This window comes from Loxodonta africana, chromosome 1 (genome assembly GCF_030014295.1).
Source record: "Loxodonta africana isolate mLoxAfr1 chromosome 1, mLoxAfr1.hap2, whole genome shotgun sequence".
NCBI lineage: Eukaryota > Metazoa > Chordata > Mammalia > Proboscidea > Elephantidae > Loxodonta > Loxodonta africana.
In genome coordinates, this window is record NC_087342.1 from 31,489,400 (window position 1) to 31,509,946 (window position 20,547).

General features: G+C 45.3%; 1 protein-coding gene and 1 non-coding gene across 2 annotated transcripts in view; one reads left to right on the top strand and one right to left on the bottom strand.

The window, feature by feature from the left end:
* Positions 1–324: 324 nt before the first annotated feature.
* LOC111751471 (small nucleolar RNA SNORA81) lies at positions 325–503 on the bottom strand. Its single transcript, XR_002786589.1, has one exon. It is a non-coding gene; the product is annotated as a small nucleolar RNA SNORA81 (small nucleolar RNA).
* A 6,248-nt stretch (positions 504–6,751) lies between these two features.
* Positions 6,752–20,547, top strand: part of MCF2L2 (MCF.2 cell line derived transforming sequence-like 2) — a 145,066-nt gene continuing 131,270 nt past the window's right edge. Inside the window, exon 1 of the mRNA XM_023551507.2 lies at positions 6,752–7,185. Coding sequence (XP_023407275.1) covers positions 7,110–7,185 — 76 coding nt within the window. The 5' untranslated portion in view covers positions 6,752–7,109. The remainder of the gene's footprint in view (positions 7,186–20,547) is intronic.

Here is a 20,547-nt window from a genome sequence, read left to right on the forward strand (position 1 = left end):
ACTTCTAAAAAATCAGCCACTGAAAACCTTACAGAGCACAGTTCTACTCTGACATGCACGCAGTCATCATGAATTGGAGTTGACTTGGTGGCCACTGGGTTTTGACCTCTCAAAAAGAGCAGCCTGGCTGGTCAGTCTCTTGCACGTCACAGAGGGCACACGGCTTCCTTTCCTACAACACTTCAGAGAGGAGAAGGTTAATCAACAGCAGAGCTGGATAAGAAGTCATTTGATCTTAAAGAAGTCATTTGATCTTTAACTATCATCCCTACCACTGAAAGAGACCAGTTAGAAATTCATTCATTAATTCCGCCTAACTACAGATATTGCTGTACCGAATCTCAGAACAGACTACTCTGGACTTAAGAAAGATGTTCATCCCAGTCTTTTTACTGTCGGGGGCAGTTGCGTTTCTTCTTGTGTTTACTCCACCAGCTTTATGACAAACACTAAGACATGACAGCAGTTCCTGCAATTTTAGCACAGAGCTTAAACAAACTTGTGCCAAACCCAATGCAGTCGAGTCAATTCCAACTCATAGCGGCCCTATAGGACAGAGTAGAACTGCCCCATAGGGTTTCCAAGGAACACCTGGTGGATTCGAACTGCTGACTTTTTGGTTAGCAACTGAGCTCTTAACCACTGTGCCACTGGGGCTCTGAGCTTAAAGAAGGTTAAAAAACAAAACAAGACAAAAAAACCCTAGTTGTAATTTTTTTAAGTACATAACTTCGAAAACCATTACCTTCTTTCAAAATGTTTGTAGAACACTGATCCTTTGAAGGGCCAGTATTTCCTTTTTCACCAGAATTTGAAAGAGATCTCTCAGGAACTTTTTGATGACTTCCTACACATTGGTTACCATTGAGGCCGAGTACAATACGACCTTAAAAAACAGACAATGACTAATTATGTTGTTACATCAATTAAGAAGTGTAATAGTTTTCCTAATAATACTTAGAGAAATGATGTTTGAGACTAAGCATGTTACTACAGAAGCGAGCTAGACAGAGGATATAGGAAACCATTGCTTTGAGCAGGGAGAAGGACAACGTAGCACTTCACAGCTATACAGTAAAAAAAAAAAAAAAAAAAAAAAAAAAAAAATCCAACCTACTAGCTATAGAAAAATCACATGCAGACCCGAATACTTGTATTCAATTTCTGATAAATCTCATAAATTTGATCTTTAATCCTTTGGCTCAACATTTTATCTGCTTCATCCAAAACTAACATCTCAATCCATTTCTGGAAAGTAAAAACGTCTTACTTAAGTGTGGGCTGGGCATTGTGACTTCCTTCCAAAGAGTACAGCAGGAAAGGGGTCGGGGGAGAGTCACTTTACAGGTGAGAAATCTGACAAACACTACCTCAGTCAGGTGATCAAGTTCAACATCAACAATCATAAATCACGTAGACAGTATGGAACCTTGATGTAACGTGATGAGAATGGCACTTACCCCTGTGGTCTTCCTCCTCAATACCGATAACCCCAGTCTAATCTTGTTACAGCTGCTAACCAAAAGGTCAGCAAATTAGAATCCACCAGGCACTCCTTGAAAACCCTATCGGGCAGTTTTACTCTGTTCTACAGGGTGGCTGTGAGTCGGAATTGACTCGATGGCAATGGATTTTTTTTTTTTTTTAATCTTAAGAAAAACATCAAATTCCAATTGAGGGAATCCCAAGGCCACCCCCAATAAATATGACCAAAAATAAAACTAGTTGTGTGAGTCTCAGAAAGATTTATTTATTTAATAACTATATATTAAAGACTTTCTAGGTACGGGGTTTTTTAAGTTATAATTTTACAAATAAACCAAGGCTCAGAAATGTGAAGTAATTTATTTAAGATCACTGGGGTAATAAACAATAGTTGCTAGGATGAGAACCTCAATTTTCCTAATTCCACACTCCTTTCTAGGTGGAGGAAAGGTTTTGCAGGTTTTTGGAGGTTCTGTTAATTGGACACAGCTCCAAAGAGGATCTTTAGGAAGTAGTCTGTAAGTAAGCTACTACTGTAAACAAGAATATAAAACAATATACAAAGAAATACACAAACCCTGCAAGGCTTGTCCTTCTAGTTCTAAAATATAGCAAGTATACTAACTCTTTGAGTCCCTGGGTGGGGCACAAATGGTTAAGCCCTGGACTATCACCTAAAAGGTTGGTGGTTCCCAGCCAGAGGCACTTGGGAACCAGACCTGGAGATCTGCTTCCAAAAGGTCACAGCCTTCAAGATTCAAAACCCTCCCTATGGAGCAGTTCCAGGAGCCCTGGTGGCTTGACCCCTAAGTGCTGAAGTCGGCAGTTCAAAACCACTAGCAGCTCCAAGGGAGAAAGATGTGGCAGTCCTTTTCCATAAAGATGTACGGCCTTGGAAACCCTATGGAGCAGTTCTTCTCTGTCCTGTAGATCACTATGAGTCAGATCGACGGGACAGTAACGGGTATTGGAGCAGTTCTACCCTGTACACATGGGTCACCACGAGTAGGAATCAATTCCATAGCAACCAACAACAACAAGCTCTTTCAGTCTCACCAGAACCTGGCTTATCACAACGCTTCCCACACGGTTTGCACGGTTAGGAGCTGTACAAACGTTATTCTTGCCCACAGTTGCCAGATAAAATACAAGACGCCCAGTTAAACTGAATTTCAGAAAAACCACAGATAATTTTTTTTTATATTTTTATGTTATTTTTGGGACATGTTTATACTAAAAAAAAAAAATCCTCATTTATCTGGAATTCACATTTAACTGGGGGTTCAGTGTTTCTATTTGCTGAATCTGGCAACCCTACTCTTGCCCCTATGGCGAGGGGAACAGGTAGCATGGCAGGCGCGGCTTCTCCCACCCTTCCTCCTGAAGGGAGAAACTGAGGCAAACGGCTGGCTGAAGGGTGGGTGTGGGAAGGGGGAAGACACAGAGCTGCGTCCAGGAGGCGTTCCTCAGAAGCTGGACTGAAAGCAGAGATTGTGCCCTCCTCTCCCTGTTGTCCTCCGCATCTCAGGGCGGCGCACCCGGATCCATTCACCCCACCATCCCCGCCCCCGGGCTCTGACCCACCGCACCTCCACCCACCGTTACCTGGGAGGCAGCAGCAGGCGGCAAAGATGCAGCCGCCGGGTCCTCGCCGCCGCCACCAGCAGCACCGACGGTGCAGAGGCCGCCGCCATGTTTCCGGAGCCCGGAGGGAGCCTCTTGTCCTCTCCTGGCCACCGTCCAGGTCAGCGGAGAGCAATGGTGCGTCATCTCCGCTGCAACCAATCAGCGAAGACTTGGGGCGTGTCCTGCAGGGGTGAGGTCCTGCTTCCCTATTGGTGCCTGAGAGATAAAGCCAAACTCGTTGCCATGGAGTCCATTCCGGCTCCTAGCAACCCTACAGGACCCAGTAGAACTGCCCCGCAGGGTTTCTAAGGAGTGCCTGGTGGATTCGAACTACAGACCTTTTAGTTAGCAGCGGAGCTCTTTATCACAGCGCCACCAGGGCTTCAAATTCAAACAGGGCTCAAAACAAAATACGAAGTAAAAGCAGATTAAATGCCCAATGAAAAAAAAGCTAGAAAAAATATATCAAGATAAGTCTATGGAGGCAGTTCTTCTCTGTCCTAGAGGGTCGCTATGAGTCAGAATCGAGTGGATGGCAATGGGTTTTTTACCCAGGGCTACTGAATCTGAAACTCTGAGGGTGGCGCTCAGCATTTTGAAAAATCCTCCAGGTGATTCTGCTAAATATGAGAACCATTGATCTAGACTAAACTGAATGGCCCCAGAGGTACCTCAGACATCAGCCAATGCCCCCACGGCACTGTGAGCTGAGGGGGCCACAATACCTACTGCATTACTTTCCACTGTCTTTCTCTTCATTTGACAGTCCACCAGTAAAGCTCTTGGCATTGCTTGGATGATCATTCTTTTTTTCTAAGCTCAGGCGAATCCTTACCTGGCAGCAGAGAATGGCCTAGATTCTTACTACTCAAAGTGGGGTCCTTGCAGAAGCAGCATTTGTAAAATGAGGCTAAAACCCTTAAAGGGTTGTTATGAGGCTTAAATGATGTTTGTCAAATGCCTAACATTTCACCAGGCACAGAGCAGGCACTTAATCTCTGGTGGTGGTTGTACCTTCCTGTCACAACCTTGGGCATATAATAGATGATCAATAATCACGACAGATTGTTTATTGATTCATTGGTGAGGGAGGCGGGATATGCTTGCTTGTTCCTCTGATTTGGCTATACAAAGGAGCAATGTGATTTAGCAGAGGCTGCCAAGGAGACGGGAAATAGACCATAATTGTGTGCTGTCGAGTGGATTCCAACTCATAGAGACCCTATAGGACAAAGTAGAACTGTCCCATAGGGTTTCCTAGGCTGTAATACTCATGAGAGCAGATCTCCAGGTCTTTTCTCCCACGGAGCCTCTGGTGTGTTTGAACCGCTCACCTTTTGGTTAGCAGCCAAATGTTTAACCATTGTGCCACCAGGGCTCCTTAGTACATAACTAGGAGGAAGAAAAGAAGGTAGGGAAGGCAGAGGGCAAGGAGCAGGAGGGAAAGAAAGAAGATTGTGAGTATTCACAGAGCAATGGAGACAATGACCGTTTTCTTCAAGGAACAAGGAGGTGTGGGCTATTGAACATCATGTGGTCATTTTTGCTTTGTCACAGTTATAGAATTTCTGGACAAGGGAATGTGGAGATCACAGACCCACCCTCTCACAGCACAGGTGAAGCAATAGAAGCCCTGGGAAAGCAAGTGTTAGAGATGGGGACAGATTTAGTTTCTGAGGACAGGCATTGCTTGCTACATCCTGCCACTGGCTCCAGATAATTTATCTCCATGGAAACCTTTGAAAGTTCTGAAGGTGCAGAGGATGTGGGAAAGGAGGGGCTCGCTCTGAGTGTGGTTTCTTTCCTTCCAGTCTTTTTCATATCCTCACATTCCTATTCATAATCTCCTCTGCTTCCTCTTCCTCTCCCCCTTCCCTCTTTCCCTCCTTTCCATGACTCTCTCATAAGGACCTGGCCTAATCCAAGAGGCTGAGGTCCTGAATCTTCAAAATGGATCTCGATCCTTCCCAGTCTGGCATGCTTCCCTCGTCCCCCAATCACCCATTTCTTAGCAATTCGTTGGTTTCTGATGACCTAAAACCCCTCTCACAATTGGCTCTGCCTGGGCATCAGGGTTTTGACTACTAAAAGAAAACACCTCTGTTAGGTTCCTGGAAAGTACCCGTGACCACTGAACAGCCAGAAATCACTATGGAAACACAATCCTAAGCTGTCTCCCTCCTTTGGGTCCTTAACCCTTTTCTACAATGTGTACAAGACGTTATTATGAAAATGGCTACTCCCCTAGTGCAGGCAGAATGCGAACTGACCAAACCTCACAGGGGGGAGGAAACTCTCCACAAATCTCCTGTCACAGGTGGGCTAACAGCATCTCTTAACCACAGTCCACAACTGCGCCACAGAAAGCATTTTAAAATGCCCCAAACCTCTGGGGCAAGTGGGTACTACCAGAAATTAGATCCACGGCCTTTGGGGCTGAGCTATGTAAACAAGAGGAGAGCAACAAATGAGAGTCCTGGCGTTGGCTCAGAATATGTGGGTGGCCCTGCCACTTTGCTGGCCGGATATTCACGGTCTTCTGTGTATAGAATAGACTGGGGGCAACCCGAACAAGTTCCCGTTTGCCCAGTCTTTCCCGGTGGAGCTCGACCGAACTGAGTCTTTTGCTGTCTGTCTGGAGCCACCCAAGGAAGCTTCCGGACAATGTCTACCACCAGATAGCCCCTGGGGCTGGTGGGGAGGTGGTACAGCATGGGGGATGTACCAGGTGCTAAAGGAGTTATTAGCGCGCCTGACAGGTGGCAGACGGAGCCCTGGAGCACGCGAATAGCGGCTGAAAGGAAAAGGCTCACACCGTGGAGACTTGGCGAGCGCACGTGTGTGACCAGTCCGCGCTTCGGGCTGCAAGTGCGGGTGTCCAGTGGAGGCTGTTAAGTGCCTGAGACAAGCCCTAATCGGGAAAAACAAACTCTAGCCGCTCTGTACCCTCCACCGTCAGAGCCACGCCAGACTGGAGTCATGAGATGGTGGCGGGCAACAGGGCTTCACCTAGCCCGGACCGAGGAGGGGCCCCTAGAGAAGCCGAGACCAGCAGGGCGCTCGTACCCGGTGCTGGCTGCAGCGCCCAAAGCTGCTGTCTCCTCTCCCCCACGGTCCTGAGGACGGACCAAGAGTCGCCTCCCGAGCGCGTGGACTTCCAGAAAGGAAGGGGTGCAGCTTCCCTGTCCTGAAAACGGGCGTCACTCGAACGGCACGCACCTCCCCGGAGCCCGAGGCCGCCCCTGAGCCAGGCAAGTGTGCCCTGGAGTAAGGGGCGCAGCGCGCACAGGGCGGGCGGTGCAGAGGGGCCCCGGCTGCCTGGCTGCGCTCCTTCCTCAGCGCACACAGCCTGCGGGCTGCGCGTCCCTCCGCGCGCAGCACAGCATCCTTCCACCCGACCTCACTGGAGGCGCGGGTAGACGGTGCAGAGGGGACCCTGGCACCTCCCGGCCTCAGCTCCTTTCCGCCCTCAGAGCACGCAGCCGCCGCGCCGCGCCGCGCTTCCTCCTGCTCGCGGGCACAACGTCCTCCCATCCGAGCTCCCGGGAGGCGGCACTGGGGACCTGGCGGCCCAGCCCCCTCCCCCCCCGCCCCGCCCCGCCCCGGAAAGCACTGCATCCCCTCTCCTGGAGAGGCCTTGGGCGTTGTGAACGAGAGCCGGGTCAGGGCCCCTTGCTTTTCTCACCATTCCCGGCTCACCTCCATAACTGCCTTCTCCATCTTTCTAAATGCCGGACGTCGTTACACGTGGAAACGTGCCAGCCTCAGCCTTTAAAGTAATCCTCTGCAGGGCGTGGCTGGCGCCCGCGACCAGAGCGGTCGGGAGAGTCGCCCTTTGCTGCAAGTGGCCCTCGTGGGGTGCCTGAAGAGAGCGAGGACGCGTGTGAAGGCCAGACAGCCTAGGGAGGAGGTGCCTTCACGGGGTCACCCGTACCGGCGGCACACACAGTTTTGCTTTGCTTTTTCTTTTGTTTATACTGAGTGGTTTTTTACATGAAATGCTATTTTGGTTAAAAGAAGAAATGGGCCCCCAGGAGCTCACCCGGCGACTGGCCACGGTGATCACGCATGTCGGTAAATGAAGCTTTTATTTTTTATCGTGCGTTTTATGAATTGGGGTGGGGGGCGTAGTCTCTGGGAAGTCGTCTTCTCTCTGTCCTCAGCCACAGCCCAGGGGCATCGCCCTGGGAAGGCTGGCGGTGCGCGTGGGGCAGGAACAGGCGCACTCCAGGTGCCCCACCCTGGGACAGGTGCCTTGCTAAATTTTGCTAGGCGGGCGCCAAGTCTGTTTGCCTCTTAACTGAGAGCTGTGGGTGATTGGTGGTTACAAGCCGCTACCCTCTCTGGCCTCGTGCGGGGGTGGGGAGTTGTGTAGTGGTTTAGAGGGATAAGGAGGTATAAGGGGAAAATGAGGACCCAACGCCGGTGCTCTCCAGCAGAAGCTACTGCGGATCCACTGAAGGCCTGCCTGTTCCTAAGAACGTGAAGGGTGCAGGTTACATAATATAGAGGGCCGCTGCGCCTTCTACCTCCCTGTTAGTTCCACCTGTTAGGTGTTCACAAGCTCCTGGTGATCCCCTAGGAGAGCCCTCCGCAAGTCCAAGGAGACAGAGCGGTTTTAATCCTCTACCATGAGTTAAAGAGGGGCGCAGCACACCCACAGCCTTACCCCTGAAATGAGGGCTGCTGTGGAAAGACAGGCCCTGTGTACTGAAGGAAAGAGGAGACTGAGGCAGTTACCAGCGAATTCCGTCCTAGCGTTTCCTGTCTCCCGGCTTCCCTGGCCCTCCCCGGGAAAGATGCACATTCAGGTCCGCATCCTTGAGATGTTATGACTGGAGGTAATTGGACTCTTCTCTGCCTCTCACTTCACTTTGAGGCCTTCCGTGAACACAAATACGTTTTCTTTGTTAAAGTGAGGGAGTTTTGGCCTTAGTTTTCCATGTGTTTATTAAAACTGCCTTCTTGGTACTTGAGTGTTCACTCTGGCTTCAATTTGTGAACTGCCACTGCTTTTTCAGCACCTTAGTCCAATGTGTTTGATGCAATCAATTATTATGCACCTCTGGATGCACGTGGGGCTATACTTTGCAAGGATAATTTATATGAGAAGGCACAGTTTTGATTAATCAAGTTTTAAAAAATATTATTGTGTTTTAGGTGAGAGTTTACAGTGCAAATTAGTTTTTCTTTGAAAAAATTCATACACAGATTGTTTTGTGACATTGGTTGCAATCCCTGCAGTGTGTCAGCACTCTTCCCTTTCCATCCTGGGGTCCCTGTATCCAGTTATCCTGTCCCTTCCTTCTTCCTCATCTTTGTTTTTGGGCAGGGGTTGCCCGTGTGGTCTTGTATGCTTGTATACATGAACTAAGAAGCTCATTTCTCACATGTGTTATTGTTTGTTTTATAGGCCTGTCTAAAAAAAAAAAAAAACCTTTGGCTGAAAGGTGGACCTCGAGATGATTAATCAGGTTTAAAAAACTATTTTTGGTGCCAAATGTGGCCACTGAAAGGGACTTTGCTTTAAGACAAAATGTCGGTAGAATCCTGCCACAGAAGGCCGAATGTACAGTAGTATTGCAGGATGAAATAATAAGAAGAGAACTTCAAATCAAGCAGAATTTGGGGTTTGAAATATGTTGGATACTGAAACGGTTGTGCTAAACACCAGCATGTGCCTGAAATTGTGGTGGAAGGGAGGGATGGCCGTCTGGCTTTGAATCGTTTCATGGACAAGTCATTTAACCTCAGGGTGTCCCTTTCTTCAGGGTGAAAACAGGAATTTTCATAAGGCTTCCCCTCCCAGCTCCAAGGCTGTTTGTGACAATAAATAACACAGTCTGGGTAAAAGCACAGCCTGAACTGTGAAAGGCAGTACAGATGCCTCAGTTACTGGTCACATTCCTGGTCCTCCTGCCACTATAGGTATTGGACAGACCTCTGGACCTCTGCCAGGGTGAAGTTTCACACCTGTTAATCGAGGAGGTTGGCCTGGATGATTGTTAAGGTGGTGATGCTGGTGCTGTGGTTAAGCTTGGCTGCTAACCAAAAGGTCAGGATTGGAGCTCACTAGCTGCTCCCCTGTGGGAGAAGGATGTGACAGTCTGCTTCTGTAAAGAGAAACCACCAAAAACCAAACCCATTGCTGTCAAGTCAATTCTGACTCATAGTGACCCCATAGGACAGAGGAGAATCTACATCCCATTATATACTGAATCAGAATCTACATTTTAACAAGATCATGTAGATTCTGATTCAGTATATATCTGGAGTGGAAATGCAAATTCTCATCTGTCTTTCCCTCCTTTGCACCTTGCTTGTCTCTGTGTCTAGTCAGCTCTCTTTATATCTGAGAAGTGATGGGGTTTAAGATATACCTACACTGGTAGGGTCCATTAACATAACAAAGAAAACCTTATTCCCAAATGAGATTATGTCTACAGGCATGGGGTTAGGAATCCTGCACATATTTTTCTGTGACAAACAGGCACCCTTCTAGCTTTATCCCCTAATACTTGGTATTTCTGCATCTATGGCTGGTCAGCTTGAACTCTTCAGTTCGCCAGCTACATCCCACCTCTGAATGTTTGCTTCAGCTTCACCTCCACCTCCACGAGGAATGCCATTCTTCTCAGTAGAAAAGATGGCTTCTCCCCCACGGTATCTTTTCTGACCCTGCCAATGGGACATACAACTCCGGCCTCTGAATTCCAAGGCGGGTTTTGTCCTCCTTATGTGGCAGCTCATAGGCTCCCTTGTACTGTGGTTATTTCATTGTTTGTGTGCTTGTCTTATCTCTGCCCATAGATTCTCCGTTACCTATCTCGTGTGCCCTGGGGCCTCCTCTGTCTAAGGAGGTGCCGAAAACATGAGCAATTCATCGTGCTTTGGGATGGACTTTGAGTAAAGAACGCCAAGCAGTTTTTACACTGTTAAGGGCAGCTCTGAAGTACTGTTTGGAGACAACTCTTTTGTCTCCTGAACCCCGTTTTCCAAGTAAACATCATGCGTTTTTCATGTGACATGGCTCACCATGGGGCCTTCTTCTCTGGATTTTGTCAGGTTGTCAGGGACCCTCCTAAAACGTGCAGCTCACGTGTGAGCATGGTGCTCACATGTGTCTTGATCCCTGTGGGGCACATGGAGGGCCATCCTCTCCACTTCATACTGGACTATGGAGTCTCATTGGTTCAATTACAGAATTTCAGCGCCAGACAGGAAAAGCCATATGATTTTCCCCTTCCCTGTCCTTTCCAGTTTTTGAATCCTCTCTGCAGCTTTTGCTCTGCGGCTATTTATATGTACAGGTGCTGCCCAGGTGACCTGGACTTTGTGCTAATGCATCTCAGGTGGCATTAGGAGTTTGGTGGATAAGGCTCCTGTGGGGCTTTCGGTCAGTGGAAACCCTTAGTCATGGAGCTGGCCAGTCTCAGCAATCCCCAATGTAGGCTTTTACATTTCCAGTTTAGCTCACTCTTCACCACATCTTCTCATGTTAGAAGTAATTATTTTATATTTTTATCTTACTTTATCACTGTTCTAAAACAGTTTTGTTTGGCTACCCCCAATTCAACCGTGGAACATAAATAAGTATACCTTTGAAACATTCCTTATAGAATTGGAGATTGGGCTGGTGGCTGTTTTGGTGATCAGGGCTCTGGGATTTTGACCCTTTACCCAAGTCATTGCTTTTGGAACACTGTCAGCACTGGTAATTTGCAACTGGAAGAATTCTACACTAAGAAATTCTATCCATACCTCATTATTATGGAGTGAAATAGTGGCAGAAATGTCCTAGGGGCGTGCCTTGTCTGTTGGTCCTGGATAAAAAAAAAAAAAAACCCAGGGCCGTTGAGTCGATTCCGACTCATAGTGACCCTATAGGACAGAGTAGAACTGCCCCATAGAGTTTCCAAGGAGAGCCTGGTGGATTCGAACTGTGGACCCCTTGGTTAGCAGCCGTAGTACTTAACCACTACGCCACCAGGGTTTCCAGGGTATCCGGGGGGTGCTGGATAGAGGATCTAATTAGAATAGAATATTTGGTGTTCAAAGAGGAGGTATGCAGTAAGGGTGACTGTGTATACTGCCCTGTCTGATAAAACCCTGGAGTTGTGTCTTCACCTGTGCCCAAAGTGAATTAAGCTCATCCAAGCCATTTTCCCATTATGGGCTCTGTAGATACTGTGCCTGGAACCGTGGTGATGCAGTGGTTAAGAGCTTGGCTGCTAACCAAAAAGTGGCAGTTTGAATCCACCAGCCACTCATTGGAATCCCTATGGAGCAGTTCTACTCTGTCCTATAGGGTCACTATAAGTCGGAATCAACTCGATGGCAATGGGTTTTAGATACTGTGCCGAGGGCTTATGGACTCTTCAAGGGCCCATAAAAATATTTGAGCCATATAAAAATTTATTGACAACTAAATATAAAGTGAAAAGTGCAAAATGAAAATTAAGATGTGTTTATCATTGTCGTTAGCGGCCATCCAGTCAGCCTGTGACTTGCGGTGGCCTAAGGCACAGCAGAAGAAAAAGCTGCTTAGTCACCATCCCCATGATGGGTTGTGGATCGAACCACTGTGATCCATATGGGTTCATTAAGTGATCTGCAGAAGAAGATCAGCGGACCTTTCTTCCTAAGAAATGTTTGAATATCTGAAAAAGCTCTCTTACCCATCTCTTCAAACCAAAATCAAACCCAGTGCCGTCGAGTCGATAATGACTCATAGCGACCCTATAGGACAGAGTAGAACTGCCGCATAGAGTTCCCAAGGAGTGCCTGGTGGATTCGAACTGCTGACCCTTTGCTTAGCAGCCACAGCACTTAACCACTATGCCACCAGGGTTTCCAAAGCTCTCTTACCCACCATAAAATGATATTTCATTACATTTTTGAGAACAATGGAGCTCTGCTTCTGGAACGCCAGTGTGAGTAGCCTCATGGGGCCATTCCCCAGTGAGGCAACGGTGACTGGTGAAAATTATTAGAAAACAGCCATTTAAAGTCTCTGGAAATTGTCCTAAGACCCTACAGCAAATGAAAAAAACATTTAGTCGAGAAACTCTACTTAATTTTGGTAACAACAGTAAGAGTCTGCACTTGAGTCGTGAGCCACTTCTCCCAGCTCAGCATGAAGGAGGCTCAACTTTGGACAGGCGTAGTGAAGATGGGGCTCTCTCTCCTCTCAGCTCCCAATCAAGGGATACAGGATCTCATTGGGAAGGGCAGGCTGCCAGCATTTCTCACCTTCTCCAACTCCCAAGTTGCAGAGGTTAAATTCCTGCTGAATATAGCAGAAAGATCAGGAGCTTCTTTCCTCTGCCCAGCCTCCTTTTATTTGGTGGAACCTAGGTGCAACAGGCCAAGAATACTGGGCTCTGATTGAGCCTTGCCGCAGCTCCCTGGTAGGGCAGAGGTTCCACATCAGGAGAGGCAAGCCAAGAAGACCAGAGTTACTGCCCCTGGAGGCAGCTGAGCACAAACCATTTGCATCACTCAGGGACGTGTCAGTAAAGATTGTTGTTGTTAGGTACAGTTGAGTCAATTCCAACTCATAGCGACCCTACGTATGAGAGAACAAAACAATGCCTGGTTCTGTGCCATCCTCACAATCGTTGTTATGCTTGAGCCCACTGCTGCAGCCACTGTGTAAATCCTTCTCATTGAGGGCCATCCTCTTTTTGACGACCCTCTACTTTACCAGGTGTCATGGATCAAATTGTGTCCCCCAAAAATGTGTATAATTTGGCTAGGCCGTGATTCCAGTATTGGGTGATAGTCCACCATTTTATCATCTGATGTGACTTTCCTACGTGCTGTAAATCCTGCCTCTATGGTATTAATGAGGTGGGATAGGTGGCAGTTATGTTAATGAGGCAGGACTCAACCTATAAGATTGGATTGTATCTTGAGCCTATCTCTTTTGAGATATAAAAGAGAGAAGTGAGCAGAGAAATGGGGGACCTCATATCACCAAGAAAGCAGTGCTGGGAGCAGAGTGTGTCCTTTGGAGCCAGGGTTCCTTTGAGGAAAAGCTCCTAGTCCAGGAGAAGATGGAAGAGAAGGACCTTCCTCCAGAGCTGACAGAGAAAGCCTTTCCCGGAGCTTACGCCCTGAATTTGGACTTCTAGCTTACTAGGCTGTGCGAAAGTAAATTTCTCTTTGTTAGAGCCATCCACTGGTGGTATTTCTGTTATAGCAGCACTGGATAACTAATACACGAAGCATGATGTCCTTCTCCAGGGACTGGTCCCTCCTGACAACATGCCCAAAGTATGTGAGATGTAGTCTCACCATCCTTGCTTCTAAGGAGAATTCTGGCTGTATTTCTTCCGAGACAGATTTGTTCTTTCTTCTGGCAGTCTGTGGTGTATTCAACATTCTTTGCCTACACCGTAATTCAAAGGAGTCATTTCTTCGGTCTTCCTTATTCGTTGTCCAGTTTTTGCATGCACTTGAGGCTACTGAAAACACCATGGCTTGGCTCTGGTGAAGGTTAGTTTTCAAGGTGACATCTTTGCTCTTCAACACTTTAAAGAGGTCTTTTGCAGCAGATTTGCCCAGTGCAATGCATCATTTGATTTCTTGACTGCCGCTTCCATAGGTATTGATTGTGGATCCAAGTAAAAGGAAATCTTTGACAACTTCAGTCTTTTCTCCATTTATCATGATGTTGCTTATTGGTCCAGTTGTGAGGATTTTTGTTTTCTTTATGTTGAGGTGTAATCCATACTGAAGGCTGTGGTCTTTGGTCTTCATCAGTAAGTGCTTCATGTCCTCTTCACTTTCAGCAAGTAAGGTTGTGTCATCTGCATTCACAGGTTGTTAGTGAGTCTTCCTCCAATCCTGATGCTGCGTTCTTCTTCATATAGGCCAGCTTCTTGGATTATGTACTCAGCATACAGGTTGAATAGGTACGGTGAAAGAATTCAACCCTGATGCACACCTTTCCTGACCTTAATCCATGCAGTATCCACTTGTTCTGTTCAAAGACCACCTTTTGGTTTACATACAGATTCCTCATGAGCACAATTAAGTGTTCTGGAATTCCCATTCTTCGCAGTGTTATCCATAATTTGTTATGATCTGCACAGTCGAATGCCTTTGAATAGTCAATAAAACACAGGTAAACATCTTTCTGGTATTCTCTGCTTTCAGCCAGGATTCATCTGGCATCAGCAATGATATCCCTTGTTCCACGTTCTTTTCTGAATCTAGCTTGAATTTCTGACAGCTCTCTGTCAGTGTACTGTTTGCCTGTTATCTTACTTTAAATATCTAGTTACCTGAGGCGTGTCTCATGATATGTTACCTTTCTACCCAGTTGATCCTAATCCCCCGGTTTCTCCTTCGTATCCAAATGAGAAAACCTAGTAATCCGCTGGAACTGTAATCCTGAGAGCTCTCAGCAATGAAACGACCGAGAGTAAACTTCAGGGAGATTAGCCAGGACAAAGGAACAGACAGGTTTCTGTGAGTGTGGCACCTTGAGAAGAGTGGAGAGAGAGCGATGTGCCACTATGTCTTGGAGTCCAGTGGACACCTGGTGCAGGAAGTGTGGGCAGCAAGACCCAAGGTACTCACCTTCCACCTTGGTGCGGATAACAGAGGCAGAGATGAGGACTTATCACCATTTCCTGGGAAGTTGCATCAGGCTAGAATATATGGCACAAAAAGGTACTGATGATGTATTTCTTTTATGTATGATTTGTTCTTTATCCTCATTGTCAGCAGTATTAATGACTCAACAATGAAATTGTATATTAAAAAATTTTTACTTTGTAGTACTGCCTAAGGTTTCTCCTTAAGGAGCTTAAAAAGGATTAAAAAAAAATTTAAGGACGTATTATTAATCAGCTGTTAACAATATTGTAAATGGTCATTTATTGAGAGAAAAAAGATTTGTAATAAAAAAAAAATGATCAAATATTCTTCAAAAACAAAACGAAACGAAAACCAGAATGGAAGGTGTGAGTATGAACCCATTTTGAAAGTGTGCTTGTCTATACATACATACAGAACATTATATACGAATGAGGTAAATGGCTAATTTTGGGTGGAGGAATTATGTTCGACTGTTCTTGTTTTGGAAACCCTGGTGGCGTAGTGGTTAAGAGCTATGGCTGCTAACTAAAAGGTTGGCAGTTCGAATCCACCAGGCACTCCTTGGAAACTCTATGGAGCAGTTCTACTGTGTCCAATAGGGTCGCTATGAGTCAGAATCTACTTGATGGCAATGGGCAGGGCTCTTGTTTTTGTTGAGTTTTATTCTCTATTTAAAAAAAAAATAGCCAACATATATTGCTTTTGTAAAATGAGAATGAGAACCCAGATTATGAAAGTCATATTCCTGAAGGAAAGTGTGGATCTTAAAGGCCTCAGGTTAGATGCATGAACTGATCCAGGCTGGGGGGCTAGGAGTAGGAAAAAGAAAAATTCCTTTCAGTGGGCTGGGTGAGAGGGAACATCATTTGTCATTAAGCCTTTGATGTATTTCGAAGTCAGGAAGACAAATGCTTTAAGAAATGAAGGAACTGGTTTGTTCCAAAGGTTGGTTGTTTTATGGATGGGTTTATTGATATGCTCCCACTTTATCTTATTTTTTGCCTTCAAAATGTTAATAATTATTGCCCTTAGGTCACAGATCAGGAAGGCAGATGGTTTAAAGCAAGTGTCTTTGTTTCTCCCATTACTGTTTATTTATACTCAGAACATATTTTTTCAAGAGTGAGGAGTTATGAATAGAGTTCACTTTAAAAAAAAAACTCACCGTTGTATACTTTCTGGTTGAGACATGGTTCATGCTTCTACTATATCCTATACTATACGCTTATATGCAAAAAAAAAAAAAAAGCCAAAAAACCCCACTGCTGTCAAGTTGATTCTGACTCATAGAGACCCTATAGGGCAGAGTAGAACTACTCCATAGGGTTTCCAAGGAGTGGCTGGTGGATTCAAACTGCTCACCTTTTGGTTAGCAGCTGAGCTCTTAACTGGTGTACCACCAGGGCTCCATGTACTTATTTAATTTATAGTATATATGTATATATACTGGAAACCCTGGAGGCATAGTAGCTAAATGCTACATCTGCTAACCAAAAGGTTGGCAGTTCAAATCCACCAGGCACTCCTTGGAAACTCTATGGGGCAGCTCTGCCCTGTCCTATAGGGTCGCTATGAGTCAGAATTGATTCAATGGCAATGGATTTGGTTTTCTGGTTTTTTGTATAAGTATACTATGTACTATGTTCTCAAAGGCAAGGGCTCCTATATAATCTGCTCCTTAAAAAAGGGCAACTTGTTAATCAGATTTTGTTTTCTATACTTAATGCATCCAGTTGCTCATCTGCTTACCCACACCAGCGCTTACAGAGCTTGAATTCAGGTGTAAATTATTGTCCTAATTTCACTAAAGTTAAATCATAATAATGGTTTAACAGTTTCGTTAACGGGGGAGTGAGGAAGTATAAAGAAGAAGAATTTCTGCATCCTGAGCCCATGGTGTTAAGTATGTTATCATGATTTCTTTTTTTCTCTGCACAAAAGAAGGTTATAAAATATTTGCCTATGTACTTTGGCTGCCAACCATTTTATTCTCTCTGTGGCTCAAGAAAGCAACCAAAGGCTGAGTACTTTAATGAGACTTTTATGACTGTCTAAATGGCCTTTCTGACATTTTGCAATATTACATTCATGAGTTCAAAATTTGAATATATTTTCATCATGATTGGAAGAAAACGAAAGAACATTGATGCTTGGTACTACTGGAAATGTTATTTTACTGTATAAGGATCTATAACATTTGTGCAATGTGAGAGGAAAGTTTTGATAAGTTAGTTAATTGTCTTTTCTCTTACCGAAGCACTTCCATGGCTCCAATCCTCACCACTCAAATCCTCCCTGCACTCTGGAGCAGTGTTGATCCCTGATATCACCAGTGAAACAGCTCACAAACTGTCATAGGATCCGGATACAGTCACCTTTTGTTTTGAGGACATAGACCAAAAGATGTGAATTATTTTCCTAGGGCCTGAACAGCATTAAGAGTGTAAATGTTCAGGGTTACACGGTGCCCTGTCAGCACTGAATTCTGGATCATGAGGGACGGAGGTACCTATGTGTTCATTAATATATTTATTTGGAGGGGGGTTGTGATATGTGGGTCTGTGATGGTTAAGGTTGGTGTCAACTTGGCTGGGCCATGATTCTCAGTGTTTGGCAGTTATGTAATGATGTAATTTAGCAGTTATGTAATGATGTAGTCATCCTCCATTTTGTGATCTGATGTGAGCAGCAGCCAATCAGTTGAAAGGGTAGTTTCCTTGGGGTTGTGGCCTGCCTCTGGTATGTAAATGGATGCCCCAGGAAGGCTTACTCTCACTCTGGATCCTGCATCCGGCTCATCATAATCTGACCTCTGGTTCTTGGGACATGAGCCAGCAGCCTATATAGTCTGATCTATCATCTGACCTGCTGATTCTGGGATTTGTCAGCTTCTGCAGCCCTGTGAGCCAGCAGCCTGTTGTTTGATCTTCTGATTTGAGTTCATTAGCCCCTGCAACCATGTGAGTCAGTGGAAGCCCCCAGCCTAATTCCTGACCAACAGATTCAGAAGCGGCCAGCCTCCATGACCATGTGAGCCGTTTCCCACTTCCCTGAGATACATCTCTCCCTCTCTCTCTCTCTGCTTTACTGATTTGGCTTCTCTAGAGAACCCAGCCTAAGACAGGGCCCTCAAAAGCACAGGGCCTGGGGCAGGGGTTACAAGGAAACTTTCTGGGATGATGAAAATATTCCATACCTTGATCTGCTTAGTGGTTACATCGTTGTATACGTTTGTCAAAATTCATTGATCTGTACACTTAAGATTTGTGTATTGTACTGTATGTAAATTATACTTCAATAAAGTGCTATTAGCATACAAAATAAAGGTATGAGAGCATACTTTTCAGTAGGCAAACTAAATGTGGTTATGTTCGATTCCATCACTCTTACGCAACTATTTCAGGTATTCCCTTTTCGTATGCCTGCGTGTGTATACACAAACACACGTCTTCCTTTCTTCTCTCCCTCCCTCCCTCCCTTCCTGGCTGCAGTCATAGCAGACATGTGATTTTTGTGTTCTTGACATTATATATTAAACCTTTCCTATGGACGTGGTCTTCATAATTATATCATGATTGCTTTATTTTGTTTCACTTTTATAACATTACAGTCTACATTTTTATGTATAAAGCTTTTGTTTTATTATTTTCTTGGGATACATTTCTAGAGAGAGGACGAATGGGTAAAAGATTTTTGAAGATTTTAATGACTGCATATTGAAATTCTATTTTGCAACAGTTAAGAAGGTTGGGCTTTGAAATTAAGAATGAGCTGGGTTCAAATTTTGAAATAGGTATTTCCAGTCTAGTTCAGTACTATCCTCCGATAATTTTGAGGATAAAATGATAATGTGTATAAAGTGTGCACGGAATCTACCATTTAAGTGCACCATAATCACTGGATAAAATATTGTGAAGCTACTTTCTAAAACGATGCTACCAACTTTGTTCCATGAGGTTATGCAGAGGTACTAGTTATCTAACATGCTCCTGGCACTGGGTATCAGAATCCTAATTCTTTTATGGATGAAATAAGATATTCTATAGGGAGCCCTGGTGGCGCAGTGGTTAAAGTGCTTGGCTGCTAACTGCAAGGTCAGTGGTTCAAATTCATCAGCCGCTCCGCAGGAGAACGATGCGGCAGTCTGTTTCTATACAGATTACAGCCTTGGATACCCTATGGGCAGTTCTGCTCTGTCCTGTAGGGTCGCTATGAGTTGGAATCAGCTCGATGGCAGTGGGTTTGGTTGGGTTATTGCTGCTTTAGTTGTGTTATTTGACTGCTATGAAGTTGCAGTCAGATAACACATTTTTTAGTGTGTATGATTAAAAAAAAATTTTTTTTTAATTTCTCAAAAAAATCTTCCTTCTCTTTTTCAAATGCCTTCTATTCATTAATTTATAAGCAAGACTGCAATACCAAATGCATTGATACGGAGCACGTTAGGCATCGTTATAGCACATGAGCCAGTAAAGGAAAGAAAGATGGGTTTGTGTTATTTCTGACTTGGCGTGACCCCATGGGGGTGGCTTTTTGTATGAGGACACAGGGGTGGCTTCCTTGCTGCACCTTGTCTCTCTGAGCCTCTGACCCACAGGCATTTTCTTCTGGTAGCGGTCAAGTCTGCTCTACTCCTGGGAGTGGGAGGGTGGGGCAGGCTGGAGGAGTTTCCTTACAGCGAGGGTGTCTTCCTTTTCTGTCATTATCTAACTAACTAATGGAGTTAATCTGTGTGAAGTGCACTGCAAGTGCCTGGCTCCCAGCTGGTGCTGTTAGAGTAGGTGATAGATGGAGAAGAGTGGAGATCTTGGTCTCATCCCTTGTTAGCTGTAGTTACAAACCCAGTTGTTCAAGTCCAGTTTGGCAGACCAGCAGACCCTTCCATTATTTCTGCCACCTGATTCTCTGGATGAAGTAGTAAAATCACAGGGTCTGCCAAACTTGGTATAGGGTCAGTGAAAGAGAGGAAAACCCTCAATGAGATGCATTGACACAGAGGCTGCAACAATGGGCTCAAGCATAACAATGATTGTGAGGATGGCGCAGGACCAGGCAGTATTTCCTTCTGTCGTACATAGGGTCACCATGAGTCAGGACAACAGGAGGCTAGAAGTCAGAATTCAGGGTGCTGGCTATAGGGGAAGGCTTTTTCTGTCAGCTCTGGGGGAAGGTACTTGTCTCTTTTTTTTTTTTAGCTTTTGCTCCTTGGTTCTTTGGTGATCTTAAGGTGGCATGTATCTTCCCCTCTGTGCTACCTTCTTTGTGCCTAATCTGCTTTTTTTGTATCTCAGGTGATTGGCTTAAGACACCCTACACTGGTATGCACTGGTATGGTCTCATTAACATAACAAAAAGTCCTGTTCCGAAATAGGATTACACCCACAGGCATGGGGTTTAGGATTCACAACACATATTTTTTGGGGGCACAATTCGATCCATAACAGGGTCTGAGTTGTATCTCTTATAGACAACATATGTTGTTATTGTTGTTAGGTGCCATCTAGCCGATTCAACTCATAGTGACCCTATGTACCACAGAATGAAATACCGCCCAGTCCTATGCCATCTTCACAGTCATTGTGATGCTTGAGCCCGTTGTTGCAGCCACTGTGTCAGTTCATCTTGTTGAGGGTCTTCCTTTTTTTCGCTGACCCTGTCCTTTACCAAACATGATGTCTTTCTCCAGGGACTGATCCCTCCTGATAACATGTCCAAAGTATGTCAGATATAATCGTGAAATCCTTGCTTCTAAGGAGCATTCTCGTACTTCTTCCAAGACAGATTTGCTTGTTCTTTTGGCAGTCCATGGAATATTCAGTATTCTTC